Consider the following 20,093-nt stretch of genomic DNA (forward strand, 5'->3'; position numbering starts at 1 on the left):
GAGGTCGGTGGGCAATGTCCCCCACTTTTTTAGACTTAGATCCTCCCATGCCATTCGGCACAATGAAGTGGCAAGCTGTATCCACAAGGATCTATTGTCAGTTTTAATTGTGAAGACAAGGATCTGTTTTCAGTTTTAATTCATTTTTAATGTATTCAAATGCATGCTTAACTACCACATGCATCTTAAGGGTTAACCCTAAAAGTAGAATAACAATGGAAACACTCAAATTAAATAACAATAACAGAAACAAACAAACTCATTGAAGGGTAGAGATGAGAGTCTCATTGAGTTATACAAATAACATAATAAACTACATTTGCTTTAATATTCAAATCTGACATTTTGTTCAGTGCTCATTAGTGCATAATTATTTCTTTAAATCTTTTTGGTCTGCTTAATCTGCTAAGTAGGGGCATGATGGTTGAGTGGTAAAGCGCTTGGCTTCTGAGCCAAGCGGTTCTAGGTTTGAATTTGTAAAGACTGGGATTTTTTAATATCTGGATGTTTAATAATCCATTTGAGTTCACCCATTGGGGTACCTGATTTTAGCTGTGGAAAGTAAAAGTAGTTGGTTGTTGTGCTGGCCACTGTCAGGGGGAAGTATGGCGAGAGTGAATTAGCTACTTTGATATTTTGGTATGATAGTTATATCCCTTTGTTTAGGTACTTCCAAGCCCAGGTTATGAATGTGAATAGTCTGGCACGTGTTATGAACTGAATGGTTTAGTCTTCGGTGAATGTGTGAGAGAGTGTGTTAGTTGGTGAGGTCTTGTCCCCAATTCATGAAGGTTGGTCGGTTGCTTCCTGGACTGGTGGTTGTGTATTAATATTTATTCTTGTTGATGTCATTATTTGTGCTCTATCAGATCTTAAAGTATTATCAAGACCTATATTTGCAGGGATAGTTGGAGTTGAAGTGTGTTTATTAGAAATTGTTCTTAGTAGTAATAATTGTAAGTAACCCCTAATGAGCCAAGCCAAAGCAAAGAACAAGCAAGCATTAAAAAGAGCCCTGACAGCCACATTACAATTTCATTAACTATGGGCCATAGAAATATATAACCTAAACATCATCTAACCTATAGAGCCCAAGATATGAACTCTATTCTCTTTAAAATTAAATATGCTCTCTGCATAGAATGAAGCAGGACTATATGAGTAACTTTGTATTGGTCTATTATAGTGTTTCCCAAACTTTTTCTTAAATAGAATACTTCGCACAATCTGATTATTTAGCAGAAAACATTACTTATTTTTTAGATTGGATTTTTTCCCCTATTTTTTGGAGTAAACAAATATTAAACCATATTATTAATTAAGCCTTTTTTTTTTTCAAGTATACAGCTTTTAAAAAATATATATAGATATAAAAATATATATAGATATGATATGTATAAAAAATATGAATTCTAATATCTGGTGGGGTGTCAAGCCTGATTTTATACTTTGACTTTGTTGCAACATAATAATAAAATCTTGCTTTCCACAAATAGATTGTAGGAAACTGAAGTAATAAAAACAACAAAACAATATTGTGGTGCTCTTTAAAAGCTTGAGAAGAAATCATTTAATGGTTGATATTTCATTGTATCTTTTTTGTTTAAAATTAGATTAAAAAACTAGATCAGTTCAAAGTTCATAGTGATGTTACAGAATTTTTATTTTGTTACCAAGAAGAACTAATACAAATCTTTTTTCTATGCATTTACTTAGAGATTGATTTACGATAAGGCAACTAGTTAATTATTCCATAATTTGAAACACCTAGTAAGACTTGTGGAACACAGTTTGGGGTTCACTGGTCTATTGCAATATTGACTATGTAGACTTCATCTTCACCTATCCCTTAGTCTGTTTAATCATTGGGGCACCAAACAAGATCTTTTGACTGTTTTTCTCCATTTCTATCTCTCTGCCTTTAACCTTGGATAGAATTTGAATATGTTTCACCGACAGATAAGCCCATTCTTTTATGTTGTCATCCCGTCACTTACTTTGTCTGTCTCCTCTTCTTTTTCCTAGTACTGCTCCTTGATATAAGTATTTGCAAGCTCTTAGGACATTGTGATATCGTCATAGAGTTAAGCTTGTATTTTTGACAGCAGTTAGCAAGTCATCATGCAGTTCATTCACTATATTTATCCTGTTTCTTATCTCTTCATTTGTGATGCTTTCTTTGTATGTGATAGCTAGGATATTTCTGCATCTCATTTAATTAATTAATTAATTAAGTAATTTTTATCTCTCGTCCTGCTGTCAATGTCTATGATTTGCAAGCATATAAGAATGTGGTCATGACAATGAAGCCAATTGGTCTGCAGACACAATGTTAATTTATGACATTTGTACTGGGTAAAGTATTTCTGTTACAAACTGAAAGCCAAAACTCACTTTTTTCTCTAGTCAACCAATGTTTAATCATCAAAGTCCAAGAAAATAACTTTATTATTATTTAAATATTTACCTTATCACAAGAACTTGTTGTTGCAGGATTACACAAACATTTGCTTGAACAGTTGGCACCATACAAACCCTGAACACAAGCTGAAATTGATTAATAAATAAACAATTATGTAAATTGATAAACTTTCATTTACTTCTTTTATATACCTTGTATCATTTCAGGGTTAAAACTTAATGTAAGTAACTCTGTTTATAGCATGAAATCTATGGGGCAGACAGCTGTTTCTATGTGAATGTTATGTGAAAGTACGGTGACCCAATGGTTTTATTTCCCCAATGTCAGTTACCCATTCAAGTCCCAGCCTACTCCAAATTTTGAACACAATAAGTTTGCTTGTAACCTCAAGCTTTATGATATAGATCTATAAAATAAAACTATTAAAAAAAGATTAAATAGTGATTTAAGAAATAAATATTCATATAGACAAGTATACAATCATAGTGATCCAAGCAAGGCTAGATTTAAGAAACAGGAGGCTGTGGACAAAAAGTTAAAGGCTCTATTATACATTTAATATGATTTTGTAGATCTATTTCCTTAAAAAAGTATGTAGTACATAGGCCTAGACACCGATGATCATCGCATTGATACGTTCCTAAGTAGGGAGATAAAACGATTTTTGGTGTAAGTTGGAATGTAGGTACATACTACAAGCACTTATCATAACACCTTTTCTAACACAGCACCTTACATAATTATAAAAAAAACAACACATTATGGATATATAAAATGTTTAGTAATTTAGTACTGAAATGAAATAGTAATAAAAAAAAGTGAGAACAGACTTATGGGGAGGAAGTAGCAGAATCTGCAGAAGATGCTGGGGCAGGTAAATCTGGAAAAGCAGAATGCGCAAAAGATGCTGGGGCAGGTGAATCTGGAAAAGCAGAACGTGCAAAAGATGCTGGGGCAGGTGAATCTGGAAAAGCAGAACGTGCAAAAGATGCTGGGGCAGGTGAATCTGGAAAAGCAGAACGTGCAAAAGATGCTGGGGCAGGTGAATCTGGAAAAGCAGAAGATGCTGGGGCAGGTGAATCTGGAAAAGCAGAACGTGCAAAAGATGCTGGGGCAGGTGAATCTGGAAAAGCAGAACGTGCAAAAGATGCTGGGGCAGGTGAATCTGGAAAAGCAGAACGTACAAAAGATGCTGGGGCAGGTGAATCTGGAAAAGCAGAAGATGCTGGGGAGTTGAATCTGGAAAAGAAAAAACCTTCAGAAGATGCTGAGGCAGGGGAATCAGGAGAAGTAGAATCAGCAGAAGATGCTGGGGCAGGTGAATCTGGAAAAGCAGGAGATACAGGGACAGGAAAGTCTGGAGAGGTAGTTGAGGCGGTGGGTACAGGATCTCTTGTGGGCTCTTGTGTAGCTGCAATAATGATTTTTTTGACACAAAAACCAATTAAGTCGAAACAAGACTTTATATGGTATATGGGTGATGTGTTGTAACAATGAAACAGGATGGCCTGAATCTGATGACCTCTTTATATAAAGTCACAAATAAAAGCTTTGATTCTCAAAATTTTAATGCAAATGTTATCAACTACTTTCTTCTTTTGCTACTTTACCCCCTCCCCCCCCCCTTTTTTTTTTTTTAAAGTAACAACACAGCTTTACAATTATTTTACTTCTTTTTAAAAGAAAAAAAATGTTCCTTTTGCATTTTTAGCCAGCATGAAAAAATTAGATAGAAAGTAATAGTGATGCATATCTGAAAATTAAAATTCATTTCTTTTCAAAATCTGGCACTGGATTGACATACATTATAGTGAAAAGTATTTAACAATTTTTTAGAAACCAATTACAAAACATTTAATTTACCAGTGCAAGTGACTCCATCAGCTTCAAGTTTTTTACCATTTGGACAAGAGCAGGCAAAACTTGTGTTATCCTTAGTTTCAGTGCAGTAATCAGTACAGGCAGAGCCGTTGCATAAGTCAACATCTAAAATGTAGGTTAAATTTCACCTTGAATAAGTTAAATTATCACAATAATTTGTTGTCTGTTATTAAAATTGGTTTTGACAAGGTGGAACATAGTTTGGGAAACTAATTAACATATTTCATCATTCATCTGTTAAATAGGCTTGTCATATTGGTATTTTTTTTAATCCCCTCCCCCCTAAAACAACAACAACAACCTAACAACAATAAAAACCATTACCTAAGCATTCCAATGGGTTGTTTGGATTCAGTACTTCACCAACTTTACAGTAACAAACTTCTCCCCCTGTGCTATTTTTGTAGCAATGATCTTGCTCCTCACAACTATTGTTAGCATTACATGCTTGGTCGACTAAAGATAAAAAAAATATTTAACAGAAACTTATACTTATATATATAAGCTAAATATTAAATTTAGAAAACATTAAATGGAAAGAAAACGTTTAGCCAATTTTATATTTTAATTAAAGTTTTAAATATAACCAATAATCAAAATAAAAATAGTTCCAACTTACCCTCACAAGTCTTCCCGTCAAGTTTTAATTTCAAACCAGCAGGACATGTGCACCTGTAACCACCTTCAGAGTTTTCACAGCCTTGTTGACACCCATCCATTTTCCTTTCACATTCATTAATATCTGAAGGTGTACAAAATATATTATAGATTAATGCTGTTACTTCTAAGACACATTTTCTGTTATTTACATTTTAAAGCTATAAACTGGCAAGGGAGACTAACTCATTTATCCCCTTTCAGAGTTGCTAGCCTGAAAGTTTCCCTTTCAAACCATGGGCAGATGATGTAAATGTCATCTGTTTCTGTGGCCCATGGTTAATGAGGGTGTCATGTGGCCAGCATAACGACCTACAGCCTTTAATTTTCCCCAACTGTCAGGTTCCCATTAGAGCTTAGTGGACTCAGAGGCACCCTAAAGATCCCTATAAAAAAATTCCAGTATTTATTAGGATTTGAGCCCAAGACGCCTTACTTTGAAAGCCAAGTTCTTTACCACTCAGCCACCATGCCTCCTATGCTAGCTAATGGTGACAAAAAAATAATGCAAGTACGAAACACTAAATAATACATCAATCAAGCTAGAATTATCAATAAATCAATTAAGAAAGACTTACCAATCCATCAAGAAAGAAAGTATTACCAATACATCTAGTTTGACACCAAGTTTGACAGACTTACAAATACATCAATCTAGAAACCAACACATCAAGTTTGACAGACTTACAAATACATCAAGCTAGAAACCAACACATCAAGTTTGACAGACTTACAAATACATCAAGCTAGAAACCAACACATCAAGTTTGACAGACTTACAAATACATCAAGCTAGAAACCAACACATCAAGTTTGACAGACTTACAAATACATCAAGCTAGAAACCAATACATCAAGTAAAAAAAAAGACTTACCAACACATTTTTTCTGTGTAGTATTGTATGTATACCCCAAGTTACATTTACAAACATAGCCTCCAACAAAATTTTCACAAAGCTGATCACAGTTATTTGTTGTAGCAAAGGCACATTCATTGATGTCTGAAAGGTAAAATACTTTTGTAAACCAAAGTTACATTTAAACAAACTCCATTTTGAAACTAATAAATACAAATTAAGTTCATATGCAAGTATTTTCCATTTAAGACCCCAAGGTCAATGGACCAGATTATGTAAGATTCATGTATTTTGTAGACTAAAATCCACAAATGTCACATACAGAGTGGAGCAGGGTGGACTAGAGAAATCATAATATCAAGTAAACAAGCCATAGAAAAAAGAATACTTAAAAAAAACCACCAAATCTTATCTAAGGGAAAGAACTGCTATTTATCTGAAAATTACAGGGCTAAGCTCATTACTGCTATATGAACCAAATTAATTAATTAATACTAAATGATTGTTTAATTTTTGGATTAATAAGTGTATTTTTATTGACTGAACAATTATACAAAATTTCAACTTGATTCAAGAATGAGAGTGGGAGAAAAATGTGTGCAAATGAAATAAGGGAATTAAATCCAGATATCGACATCTCTCATTAAGTAGCATTTATTGCCCTTAGTTTGGAATCAAACAAAATAATTAATCTCCAACAATTAATGGATGGCTGCCTGGTCGTACGGTTTGCCTGCTGGACTGTCATTTGGATTTATCGACGGTCAAGGGTTCAAACCCTGCCCGCTCCCATTCCCCGTCGTCCTGCAGGAGGTTTGGACTAGGAAGTAAACTATCTTCAACTCTGAAGGAACATCCGAAACATGTAAAACATGGGCTAATATTTTTGATTGATTCATATCTAGTCAAGTTCAATGAATAATTGTGAAAATTTTTTACTTGATCTGAGAATGAGAAAAGGGAGAAAAAAGGGTTTATCAAACGTTTTAGGAGACAGACAGACAGAGTGAGTTGATATAAGCTTTATAAAAAAAGATATTCTAGCTAACCATAATAGTCTATCTAGGGCAGGCATGTCAAACACTGCGTTCAGGGGCCCACCTTGCATGCGGCCCGCTTGGCCACCTCAAAAATTATCAAAATAATTTTAAACTATTACGCTGGAAAAAATTTGATGTTGAGCTACTTAAATTGAAAAATAGCATTTGTTAAACTGAACAATGATATTGAACCAGCAGTGAAAGCCAGCTACATTTTTCAAACTTAATTGCAAGTCATAGCAAATCATTTAGTGAAAGGGATTTTATGAAGGAGTATATCGTTAATTAAAGCTGCTGAAGTAATTTGTCCAGAAAAGGTGAAAGTATTCAAAGCAATAGCGTTCACTCGGAACACTGTGGCAGATAGAATAAATGACATGTCAATCAGCTCACGTGAACAATTAAAGAACAAAATAGATTTTGAATTATTTTCATTGGCTATATTCATAAGGGCCTGTGACAGCTACTTGTTCTATGCATTACGCCACAACAAGCGAGGATGTTTTTGAGAAATAACAGGTGATATTGCAGTACAATTTACCTTTGGTAAAGCTAGCTAGCCTAACAACGGATGGCGCACTAACCATTATGAAATGGTTTTGATGCAAAGCTACTTGCAAAAATAAGAGAGACTAATGCTAATTTTAAATTTGCTCATTTTCAGTGTATCATTCACCAAGAAACATAACGCACAAAGCCATTACAATTCAAACATGTTATAAGACTGGTTTCAGTCACTATCAATTTTATTCGTGCCCATGGCTTTAATCATCAAAAATTTTCAATGTTTCTGAATGACATTGGACACGAATTTGCAGGCTTCTCACTTCTCAAAGTGTCAGGAACTAAAAATATTAAATACGGCTACAACATTTGGTAAATATGTCTTACACCTGGAATCATTAATAGATGTTTCCAATGGCCGTTTTCATGACTTCGTTTCATACGAGCAAGAATTTTCGTTGTTTTTATAACCACTTTCATTTGCTTCTCAAAATGCTGCTGGCAACTAGAGCTGATAGAATTGTAGTCAAATTCTTTGTTGAAAGCGAAGTATAAAGAAGTGGGTGCGCCAAAATTTAGTTATTTACCTAAACGGTACGTTGAATTGCAGAAATTTGCAGCCAGAATTCTAGCTATTTTTTCAAGCACTGATCTCTGTGAGCAGTTCTTTTCTATAATGAAAGCTACAAATCACCTCACCGTTCGAGATTATCGGATCAAAATTTGTCTTCAGTGATGTTAGTGTCAGTGGCAAACAAACTTCCACCCAATATTAATAAACTTGTATCCCAGAAAGATGTCAAGCATCAGGACAAGGAAAAAAAAATGCGCAATCATAGTAATTTGTAATTACCAAATTGTACAACAAATTTAGCTAACTAAGGGACAGATATGCCATTAATTATTGTTTTCTATTATATTGTTTCTAATTTACATAAAACTAGTATGCTGTTTTGCAACGGAATTTTGGCTGCGGCCCCTCAGGCCATAGTAAGTGTTTTATGCTGCCCATACACCTTAACAAGTTTGACATGCCTAATCTAGGGTAATGTGGTTTGGCAGTTAAGTGCTTCTTCATTATGTCATTCCACACCAAATGTTTTAATAACATTGAGTAGAAACAAAAATATATCAGTGAAAGAAAGCATAGAAAAATGTTTGGATATTCATATTTACTTTATTATCTGAACTGATACCAAAGACAGGAAAAATATCCTGAAACTATGAATAATGGTTAAACAAAAGTACTGACCCTGACATCCATCACCAACTCTAGTGTAGCCATCTATACACTGACACAGTGCACTGCCATATGTATTCACACAATTCTCTGTTGAAGTGCATTTCAGCAAGCCAGATGTGCACTCATCTACATCTTTATCACAGTATTGGCCTAGATTTACAAATAAAAGGAAATATAAGATACATAAGATAGATAAGATCATTTTTATTGGTTTAATATGATAAATTAGAGTTAGAGTCACATCTTAGGAATGAGTTAATTAAATAAGGCTTACAACTAAAAATACTTTGAAAGCAAAGATACCAATAAGTTGACACACCTGTCAAACCAGCTTTACAGATGCAACCAATCTTAGCATCACAGCTTGAAGAACCAAAACTACTGCAGGCACAATCATTAGCACAGTTGATGCCCCATTTCCCTGATCCACAGGCTAAAAGAAAAGCAGATATACGGTTAACTAAATGAAACTAAAAAAAAAAACAAGATATAAGATTAAGCCTAAATTTGTCTACACATTCACCTTCACTCATTCTCACAAAACTCAGTTTCATGTTAGTTTTACTTTTCTTTTTACTGGATGTAGCTAAAATTTTTCTTTCCTAAATTGTGTTGGTCTTTTTAGGAACTCTTAATTAGTCACCAACACTATTACTTATACCAAAATTTTTTTAATGGATTAAAAAAAATTGTTTTTTTTCAATGTGGCTTTAGGTGCAAGGTTTTAGAGACTTTTTGTATTATTTAATGACTTGCAATATTTCAAACTACTAAAAAGAAAATGCAGATTTCTTCAACTTTCTTTGCACTTTATCTAAAACTTGAATGTAGGCTTAAAAAAATCTAAATTTTTTCATTGACCTTACCAACACAAGAGCGTCCATCATTGTCCAAAATCTGACCAGCAGGGCAAGAACAGTTGAAACTACCTGGCGTGTTTATACAGCCAGCTTTGTAGGAACATAAGTTGTTAAATTTACACTCATCTTGATCTGAAAGAAGTTTCATTATTCGTTTGTGTTATAAATTTTAAGTAGTGAAATAAAAACTCATTGATGAGCATTGTTTATTGGCAGAAAAGAAAACATTGTCTGGACTTCCATTTTCTACAACAACATAGGGTTCCAGAATTGTTTCCATGCATAGCTTATAGGTTTCAAACCATTCCCTTCAAGTTCAAACAAATAAATAGTTTAAAGATATTTCTACCCGCTTGTTTGAAATTTATAAATCAAAATTACAGATAGTTTTTTCTATTTTTCATAACAATATTTTGAGGTATTTTTATTTTGGAAAAAGCTTAACACTATTCTATGCATATGACTTAAGTTAATTATGTTGAACGCCAATGTATGTTAGTGAATAATTCAGCATTGTCTGTCAGCAAAACATTTAGCAATCAGAATGCAGGTAAATGAAATCTATTACTTACATTTATGAAATAAATGTTTCATTATGATTCTTTTTTACTTACCAACACACTGCTCTGTTCCTACCAGATCATAGCCAATCTTACAGAAACAGGAGGCAACATTAGTGGTCCAGTCTACAGTACATGACTGAGAACAGTTCAAAGTAGACCCGACTGACTTACACACATCCTTTTCTGAAACAAGTTATATAAATATTATTACATTAGAATATTTTATCTTAGGTTCGTTTGAAAGGTTTATTTTTTTTTTTTTAGGACTAACCTTCAACACAGCTGGCTCTGTCTGCTTTAAGTCTGTAACCATAGCGACAATAGCAGTTAAACTTGCCAGGAATATTTTCACATCGTTGTTCACAGTTGTCTGTATGTTTGGCACATTCATCAATGTCTACAAATAAAAGTAATTTGTAAGGTACAAGTAAAAGTAATTTGTAAGGTACAAGTAAAAGTAATTTGAAAGGTACAAGTAAAAGTAATTTGAAAGGTACAAGTAAAAGTAATTTGAAAGGTACAAGTAAAAATAATTTGAAAGGTACAAGTAAAAGTAATTTGAAAGGTACAAGTAAAAGTAATTTGAAAGGTACAAGTAAAAGTAATTTGAAAGGTACAAGTAAAAGTAATTTGAAAGGTACAAGTAAAAGTAATTTGAAAGGTACAAGTAAAAGTAATTTTTGAGGCACAAGTAAAAATAATTTGTAAGGAACAAGCAAAAGTATTTAGTAAGGTTCAAGTAAAGCTAAATGAACATTTTAAATATAAAATTAATGAGTACTGAAGAGAAGTGAATTCAAACTTATTTGACCTTCACAAATGTTTTGAGCATTTCTTGCATAACCACTTCTACAGACGCAAGAGAAGCCACCCTTGTTGTTGATACAATCTTCCACACTTAGGCTACAGTTGTGAGTGAGAACATCAGCGCATTCATCAATATCTACAAAAGAAATGTTTTGTTTTCAACATGTTTTTATTCATTTAAATATATGATCATTTTAAACTCTATCAGAAAAAAAAATTAACTATTTAACTTCTTGAATATTAGTCTAATAACTAAACTCAATATGTTCAGAAAATTGTTTTACATGAATGATACTCCTAAATATAAGTGACAAAAGAACAGAACAGCAAGTCATTCTTATTTTTCTTTAAGTGAAATAGTAGTGTCATATTTATAGTCAATATTTTAAGATAAAAAAACTAATTATGTTAAGTTATGTAAAACTAAAAATAAAGGCAAAAATAACCTATGCAAGTTCCATTAACTTTACTATAACCGGACGGACAATTGCATGTATAGGATCCAATGGTGTTAATACAAATTTGACCACCGGGGCATGCATCTAGCGTTGTCGTGCATTCATCCACATCGTTGTTACAGTTAGTACCAGTCCAACCTTTATTGCATATACAACCTTTGACATTATCACAAGTACCAAGGCCATTACACACGCACTGACTTGCACAGTCTTTGCCATAGTAAGGGTTACTGCATTCTGAAAAAAATAATCAATGTTTATTCTCCATTGCTCTTTCTAAATAATAGTTTTGGGTTCATGTGGAAACTAATATAGGGTTATTATTTTAAATCTAGCAAGAGATCATGTAAAAGCTTTTGATGTAAATAATGTGAGATTGGAGACGCTGCATCTCTCTTAACCACTTCAGCTTCATCCTAACATCTTGTGTTTATGAATAGGTAATAGGTAAGAATAGGTAATCACAAGTACATTAATGTTAATTATTAATAAAAATTTGAATGATGTCTTTGGGTATGGGGGAGAATTAAAATTCACATAGCTTATCAAATAACATCTTATTTATTTATTATTCAAAGAAAACAACAACAGTAAATTCCCAACCACTGCACAAAAATTAAATAAACTACAGATCTAAATTTTAGGGATAACAATGTATTTGTAGAAAAAATCTTACTTTTACATGAGACACCATCAGCATCAAGTTTGAATCCATTGAAGCAAGAACACTTGAATCCCCCAATCGTATTTTGACACAGTTGACTGCAAGGCTTGTTGCCATTGTTACACTCATCAACATCTGGACAAGAATACATGACAAAAAAAGGGAATTGTATGAAAAAAAAATTGTTTAAATGTGAAAAAGTCTCTTGGTTTCTTGTAGGATTTCCTTTATTGATTTTCTCAAATCATGATTATGAGATATTTCTATTTTTTCCATGTTTATACTAAACTTTCTATTGTACCCTGGGTTTCAATAACCAGAGCTAGGTTATAGTCCTTCTTCTTCTTCTTCTAGCCAGCTTTATTGCTGCTGAGCTCTTTTGCAGACTGTGCCAAGGAAAAAAAAAGTGTGCTGTTTTCTTCAGTTGTTCAGCACTGCCGTACAGGGTGTTGGTTATGTTGGGCTGTAGTGGAAGTAGGGTCTGCCTAAGATGGATTAGGGAGGGGCATTCAAAGAGGATATGGTTTACAGTTTCAAAGGGGTGGGCGCAGTGTCTGCAAAGGGGGAGTTGTGTGGAGTTTATTTTGTTCATGTGGTAATTTAATAGTGGTGTGTGTCCTGTTCTTAGTTGGAAAATTGTAGATTGTTCTTTGCGGGGGAGGAAGTTAATACTGTCCAGTTCGTTAGGCGTAGTCATTTCTTTGCACATGGCTCTGCCTGTGTTTCCTGATGCCCATTGGTTGAGCCACTCCTCTTTGTGATTGTTGACTAACATTGACCTTAGGGTGAGGTAGTTAACAGGTCTATCTGGTTGTTCTATAGATGAACCTGCCTTTGATAGCTTATCTGTCTTTTCATTTCCCATGATGCCAATGTGTCCAGGGATCCACTGTAGTGTGATATTGATATTTAATTTTGATATCATCTGATGGATTATCACAATGAGTGTTGTCAACTCTCTTGGGCTGTTTGAGGTGCTGCTGTTAAGTGCTTGCAGAGTAGATTGGGAGTCTGTAAAGACAACAATATCTGATGGTGGTTGCACTCCTTCATATAATTTGTTTTCCACTGTCTGTAGTGCTATGGTAATTGCCTCAATTTCGGCTTGGAAGTTTGAGCAGTAATTGCCACAGGGTGCGCTTATCTCAAAGTGTTTATTTTTAGGGAAGACCAGGAAGGCACCAAGACATTGTTATAGTCCTTCAGTAACTCAAACATTACCCAGCTATAAAAAATATTCCTTCTGTGACTCTACCATGATTTAGTTAGGTTTCAATAAATTGTATAAATGCAAACAAATTTTTGTCCTATTGTATAATTAATTTAATTGATACAAATTAATTTATTGGGAATTCATCTTACCTTGGCATTTCAATTTGGTTGAATCTAATTCATAGCCGGATAAACAAGCACATGTGCCGTCAGTTTTACAGATGTCACTACAGTTGCATGGGGTACTTCCTGTTGCATATAAATATATCAAATTAAGTAGACAACACACACAGTATGTAAACCTTTCAAAGAGTATGGGGTTTAAAAATGTAGAATGCTATCAGGAGTCCAAAAACTAAGTGTACAAGGTTTTTTCTCAGGGCCATTTTTATTTAGTTTTTTGTAAAAAAAAAAAAAAAAAAAAAAAAAAAAAAAAAAAGCTTAATATATTATTATGTCAAAATTAAAATTATAAATGTCCCTCAGATTTTTGTAATAATAAATAATAATTAACAGGACTGGTTAAGTGGGTTGCATAAGATAAATTACTTTCAAGTAACATCACATAAAGCATAAAAGGAAATGTTCCCAATGGTGATTGACTGCAATGTTGTTGGTTACTATTTTGTGTTGCAAGTATTTTATATGCTAATTAGATGAGGATACAACCAGAATGCAACAGTTTAAGTTAAACCAGCCTCATTCAAATATAACTATTTGTTATGAAATAAGGGCACAGTCATACATCATTAGAACTAAAAAAATATTTCTTATCCTAAGCAATACTTAAGTGGGTCTTTTGTTTGTCACTCTGTCTCTAGTTATTTTAGTTTTTAATGTACCATCACCTCACTAAGGAAAAACTCAATTAGTCCCAACTTCTACACCTCCAATTATTGAGTCATTCCACCATCCAGTCATTATTCTTGAATTTTTAATATGCAAGATTCATGGCAAAATGAGGAAGGACAAACAAAGCACCAACCTTTGGTGCAAGTTTTGTTATCACTGTTTAAAGTATTTCCATCATAACAAGAACAGTTGTAGCTGCCATCAATGTTATTGCAGATCTGTTGACACTTGTGAGTTCTCTCAGCACATTCATTGATATCTGAAATGCATACAATTATAGACATTAAAACAATTAAAACACACACTATAACTTTAGTGGATATAATTGAATACAATTGTTGGTTCATCACAAGCTTCAAGTCTACTTTTGTCACTACACATGTTTTTTATAAGCTTTTATTTGTTTATTTGTTTTTTTTGAAAGTTAGCTGGATTCAATCTTAAACTTTTTTAAAGCTATTTCTATATCTCCCTAATTGTAAGTAAATCTTGGAAGAAAATACACTAATTCAAAATGTTAATATGCTAGTTAGGATATACAATACAATGAATGAAGATGAATATAAAATAGCTCTTTATATTTTGTCTATACTAGTATTGCATAAAGGACATGCTGGGCAAAGAACCACTGTATCAGATTGTGAGCAGATTTTAGAACATCATCAACAAAAGTGTAACTCGCAAACACAATACTATGAAAAGAAAGTCAAGCAAACTAGATAAATACCTTATATAATGTCACAAAAATATTAAGAGGTACCGGTATTTAAAAAATTATTACAAAAACTATAAATCATATTTCTAAATCACAATTCATAAGAATGCTACAGCATTTCATTAATAGGTAAAATTCATTGTGACAAGTAGCTATTCGATATGTCAGGAACTACCAAGTAATTCACTGTTTTATGTGCTTTAGCTTTAGCTTCACGTTTTTCAGAATTAAAAAAAAAATAAGCTTATTTTACTATAAGCCCAGACATGAAACAATAATGCCTTGTGTAAGCTAGACTAGCTCCATGCATTATGATTAAATACTTACCAGTGCATACATCCAATGCATTTTTTCTGTAGCCCATGTCACAGTAGCAACTGTAAGAACCAACAGAGTTTTCACAAAGTTCATTAGCCTTGCAGTAGGCAGTCTTATTAGCGCACTCATTTATATCTTTCAAGAAAAATATAAAAGTTAGCTTTGACTAAATGTGTTGTCTTTGTAAGCACACATTAAAGATCTGGTCATTAAGTAATTAAATGCAAACAATGGAGCCCAAAAAATGTTTAAAAAAACAAAACAATGTAGGCATGCTTTTATTATTAGCAAAGTGATAACCACTGTTCCCTTGCTCAAACTATCTAATGTAGAAGAAGGGTTTATTTGAACATGTAAAATAGAATTAAAATAATGAAATAAAAAGCTTCAAAAAAATCACCTGTACAAGTGGAGTTTCTTTCTTCATATCCTGTAGGACAATCTCCACATCTGTATCCTTTGGTATTATTTCCTTGCTGAGCAGGTGTAAGATCTATACAATCTTGTCCTTTGGCACAAGATGCTGACAAGCAACCATTTACTTCTTTTTCACAGTCATCACCTGCAATCAACAGTAAAATTGTAATAAATGACAGGAAAACTATGAAACATTATATAAATTAGACAATGAAATAAAACCAAACAAACAGTGTTTTAATTGGACTAATGCAATCAAATAATTGAACAGAAACTAACTGATATAAACTTTTCACATGTAAATTATGAGCGAGTCTGGTTTTAATTTATATTTTGGTTTTCTATAGTTATAATCAGGGGTAGACTGGATGTCAAAATCGGACTGATTATTTCTATCTAATGTGGCTCACAAATTGGATATCATATAAAGGGCATCTAGTTCTAGGTTTACCTGTCCACAAAATCATTATGTTAAGTTGGATATTGTATCAATTAGTGTACACATGCTCTATATATTTATAAGAAATATAGGCTTAACTTTGCTTTTTAATTGCTAAGTGTGTAGCACAGTCTATGGATGTAGACTATTACATTATATCAGAAAATGTGTTAGATTATATTAGTATTGCACTGTAGAGTCTGTAAAAGATTTTTTTAAACACGACATTCACTTTTATACGAAAATATTATAAAACCTTAAACAATTTAATACGCCCCATAGTGGCATCAATGTGTTTCTTTAGGGAGCCCTACCAGCCCATTTGGTACCGGCCCACCAGGCATTAGCCTGAATGCCCATATAGCCAGTCTACCCCTGGTTATAATGTTTTGTTTGGTGTAATCACAAATGGTAAGACAAATTTATGGATAATAAAGACTATTATTATTATTAATATTATCACTTCACTTAAAAGGAACTTCTAAAAATTAAAAATGCCAATCTAGAAAAATTAAGTTTTCTTATAGCTACTGAAAGGATTGATACCAGTAAGGCATGGAGAAAGTCAGTAGGCATGAAGATTTTTTTTGTTGTAGTTCTAGTATTGCTTATATTATAAAGAGTGAGATAAAACGGATACAAGTTTGTCTTTGTTTTCGATGAGTTCCAGTGTCTTATAGCATCACATTCCAATGATAAAAAGACACTAAATGCAATAACTTAAAAGTAAATCATAGCACAAGAGTTTTATCCTATACACTTTCAATTTTTTTTTTAGAGTAACAAGCAAAAATATAATTTTGTTAACCGATACTGACTAATTTAAGTATCAATTTACCGTTATAGGCAGGCCAGCAATCGCAGAGATTGAGGAGAAATTTTCCACCCTGATATTCTTTGTCACGTGTTTTATTTAAATTACAAGTTCCATTACTGCTACATGTAGGGCAGACAACTAAGCTGATATAAACTATGGATGATAGTCCTCCCTTTGAATCTTTAGCTTGAACTCTGAGAAAGAAATTTTAAAGTTTAGTGGTAATCAAGAAGTTCCAAAACCAGAAAGAACTAATTTCTTTTACTACAAAAGTATCATTGTGAATTATGTTTAGAATTCAATTTCAAGTATTAATTGTATCTTTCAATCATTTCACATTATTTTTTTTCAGTTTGAAAATTATTATTTTGTTATTTGCATTCTTTGGTTTGTCCAGAGAAAGTAACAAGCAGGGCCGGTCTTAGGCCACTGCAATCAATGCAGCCGCAGTGGGCCCCACACTTTCATAGGCCCCGCGTGGTGCGAATTCTAGGTGTAAATTATTAAATTAAACCATTTTAACTTATTATTTAAAGGTTCCAGGGATTCTCCTAAAATTAAAAAATAGAAGAAAAAGTCATGAAAATCTCCTGAAATTATTAAAATCTTCAGAAAACTGATGTGAATCTCCATAAAACAGACAAAATTGTCATTTCGAGGTGTCATTCAATATGGAAAATGCCAATCCTACTCGCGATTAAAAAAACGGCATTGTCAGCTTTCATTTAATAAAAATGTAATAATTGGCAAATTTTAACCAAAACAAGAAGTTCAAATACTTAATTTACTTTAATAGTCATATAGAAATATAAATCTAAATCTATTTTAAACTCTTAGAAAAAAAAAAGAGAAATTTTGCTAGTCGATTTTAAAACTAAAAAGCAAATCTGAATGTTTATCTGCGTTTTTGTTGGAAAACTACTATCTACTGTAGATGGCTAGTAAAGTTAATTTGACACTGATTTTGTACTTAGTAAAATATAAATAAAATGCAAAGACGAATTTATTTTCTAATACAAAATATTAATTTTCCCTTATTATCCTTATCACAACCCAAATTAGGCCCCGCGCAATCCGTTTTGCATAGGGCCCCGCAACCTGTAGGACCGGCCCTGGTAACAAGTAACACCAGACAATGAAGTATTACACAAATAAGCAGAAAATCATTACATTGTTTCAAAATAATATTGGCTTCCAATAAAAGTAGCGTTCATTGCTCAAATAAGTAATAAAAATTACTGAGTAGGCTAGGAAAGAGAATATTATTGAAAGCTGATGGAATCTAATTTTCATGACTATAGTTTTTTTTGTAACAAAAAAAAAATATGCATAATAATTAGTCACTGATGTGTGGATATTTATTACTTTCTAACAAATGATAAAAGCTGTATAACAGAATCCCTGCACTTTCCAGTTCAGGGCATAAAATAATTAAAGGTTACCATGTCATTTTATTGAAAAATGTAGTAAAATGCATTAACAATGTATTTATCTTATAAAATAAATTAAATCCCAATTTATGAAATCATATCAAAATTGCTCAAATTGTCTTTTCTAAATCCTATAATAATTCTTGAAATTATGAAATTATCTTCTACTAACTTTGCATAGTCTTGGCAGATACTATATAATGCCTCTGTGAGTTTAGTAGATATTATTCATAAATGATATGTTGAAGAACTGAATTCCTATCAAATTATTGCTAAAAACTTGCTTGTTTCTCAACACATTTCAATTTCTTATTCATGCTTACCCAATGAGAACTGGTTCTGATGCACTGGGAGTGTAAGTTACTTCCCCTGTAATATTATTGATAGAGTAACTTGCTGAGGCATTGCTAACCAGTTGAAATGTGATGACATCTTTAGTATCATTATCAGTAGCAGAAAATGCAATGTTGATTGCTTTGCCTTCATAGACTTGCAGTCTGTTATCACTGTTCAGTGAGGTAGTTAGGCTCAGTACTGGCAAGCTGTTAGCTGAAAATAGTGGATAATTTATCTTTTATAAATAATTTACATAAATTATATATTTTTTTAATGGGAATGATGTAAAATTGTTAATGTGATTCCTTTACCAATACAATGGATTGACAATGTAGAGGCGGGTCTACAGCAAGAGTTCAAACATAAAGAAAAAAACAACTTGACAGAGATCTGAATTGAAGGATGTCATGAAGCAGCCCTCCATTGGCTGTAGCACCACTTGGGATGGACCCTTTATTAAAAGTTAATGAACTTGCTTTTTAAAGTTTTATCAAATTGTCCAATACATTTGCTACTCTTGCCATTGGTCAATGAAGAAGTCTGGGTCATAGCCATGAAAAAAGAGAGAAACTTGTGTAGAGGTGCAATGTATCAGAAAACAAGGGCAGAATAGGAATACAATAAATTAGAATGTAAAATATATGCACACTTTTAAATAGCTAGAATAAGCATTAAAAGAAAAGAAATAATTGAAATATTAACTGTTACCATGAATAGCTGTATTGTATATATTAATACTTTCATAAACTTTACAGATCTATCAAAAATAATGTGTTCCAAGTGTTCATTAAAAGCTTAGGTTTCTAATTGTTAATAAAAGACTTACATTGACTGCTGGCAGCAGTTACAGCTTGTGTGCTGGAAGTAAGAGTAGCAGTTGCAAAATCTCTATTTCCAGTAGCAACATAGTCAAATATACAAGCTACATTATCCTTACATATCACTTCTGCCTGTTTGACAAGAGTTTGATTTGCCTCCTCTAGATATAATGGCTCAAAATTGAAATTTTGATAAGTTGTTGCATTTTCTCCCTCCTTGTACTTAAACACTGTGTTAGTGGTAGTGACTATCCCTGTAGAGAAGTAATAGTGAGAATTAAATTGTACTTATACAGAATTAAAAAAAAAATAATTTGAAATATTTTTATTTTAATCATTTAATCAAAGCAGAGCAATACAAAATACACAAGATTAAAATTTAAAAAGTGGATTAATTTTTTTTTTAATATTAAAAACTCTTTTTTTTTTGCTTGTCTGTTACATTATTCAACAGAAAACAAACTTTTGCAATGTGTGACTGTGATTGTTCAATGAATAATAGTAATAATAATAATTTAAATTAGATAGCGTTTTTAACAAATATATTGTAGGCTTAAGAGGATTATGTTAAAAAAAAAGTTTTAAACACTATAATGCATGCTCATGAATATGTAAGATGTCAGTTTTGATTTTGTGCATGCATATATGTGTACCACATTACATTACAAGATTTTGAAAAGTAAATTGATTACATAAAATCTTAGTAAACTTCTAGTACATTCAAGCTCTTGTGATAAGCTGTTAACAGAAGTATGCAATAAAAATATCTAGGATAAAATGAAA

The 20,093-nt window shown here is 32.5% G+C and overlaps 1 protein-coding gene across 50 annotated transcripts in view; it reads right to left on the reverse strand.

Annotated features, from left to right (window-relative positions):
• LOC106055044 (mucin-4-like) overlaps positions 1 to 20,093 on the reverse strand; it is a 104,219-nt gene that overhangs the window by 18,282 nt on the left and 65,844 nt on the right. For all 50 annotated transcript variants that reach the window (XM_056004795.1, XM_056004824.1, XM_056004816.1 and 47 more), the window contains 20 exons: positions 19,319 to 19,564; positions 18,480 to 18,705; positions 16,748 to 16,920; positions 15,454 to 15,615; positions 15,063 to 15,188; positions 14,154 to 14,279; positions 13,319 to 13,417; positions 11,969 to 12,091; positions 11,281 to 11,529; positions 10,839 to 10,970; positions 10,299 to 10,424; positions 10,079 to 10,210; positions 9,471 to 9,596; positions 8,924 to 9,037; positions 8,614 to 8,754; positions 5,836 to 5,961; positions 4,923 to 5,045; positions 4,628 to 4,759; positions 4,286 to 4,408; positions 2,468 to 2,547 (listed from right to left, as the gene is read on the reverse strand). In XM_056004795.1, the coding sequence (XP_055860770.1) occupies positions 2,468 to 2,547; positions 4,286 to 4,408; positions 4,628 to 4,759; positions 4,923 to 5,045; positions 5,836 to 5,961; positions 8,614 to 8,754; positions 8,924 to 9,037; positions 9,471 to 9,596; positions 10,079 to 10,210; positions 10,299 to 10,424; positions 10,839 to 10,970; positions 11,281 to 11,529; positions 11,969 to 12,091; positions 13,319 to 13,417; positions 14,154 to 14,279; positions 15,063 to 15,188; positions 15,454 to 15,615; positions 16,748 to 16,920; positions 18,480 to 18,705; positions 19,319 to 19,564 (2,885 nt within the window). The remainder of the gene's footprint in view (positions 1 to 2,467; positions 2,548 to 4,285; positions 4,409 to 4,627; positions 4,760 to 4,922; positions 5,046 to 5,835; positions 5,962 to 8,613; positions 8,755 to 8,923; positions 9,038 to 9,470; positions 9,597 to 10,078; positions 10,211 to 10,298; positions 10,425 to 10,838; positions 10,971 to 11,280; positions 11,530 to 11,968; positions 12,092 to 13,318; positions 13,418 to 14,153; positions 14,280 to 15,062; positions 15,189 to 15,453; positions 15,616 to 16,747; positions 16,921 to 18,479; positions 18,706 to 19,318; positions 19,565 to 20,093) is intronic.

Source organism: Biomphalaria glabrata, chromosome 11 (assembly GCF_947242115.1).
Source record: "Biomphalaria glabrata chromosome 11, xgBioGlab47.1, whole genome shotgun sequence".
In the NCBI taxonomy this organism is placed as follows: domain Eukaryota; kingdom Metazoa; phylum Mollusca; class Gastropoda; family Planorbidae; genus Biomphalaria; species Biomphalaria glabrata.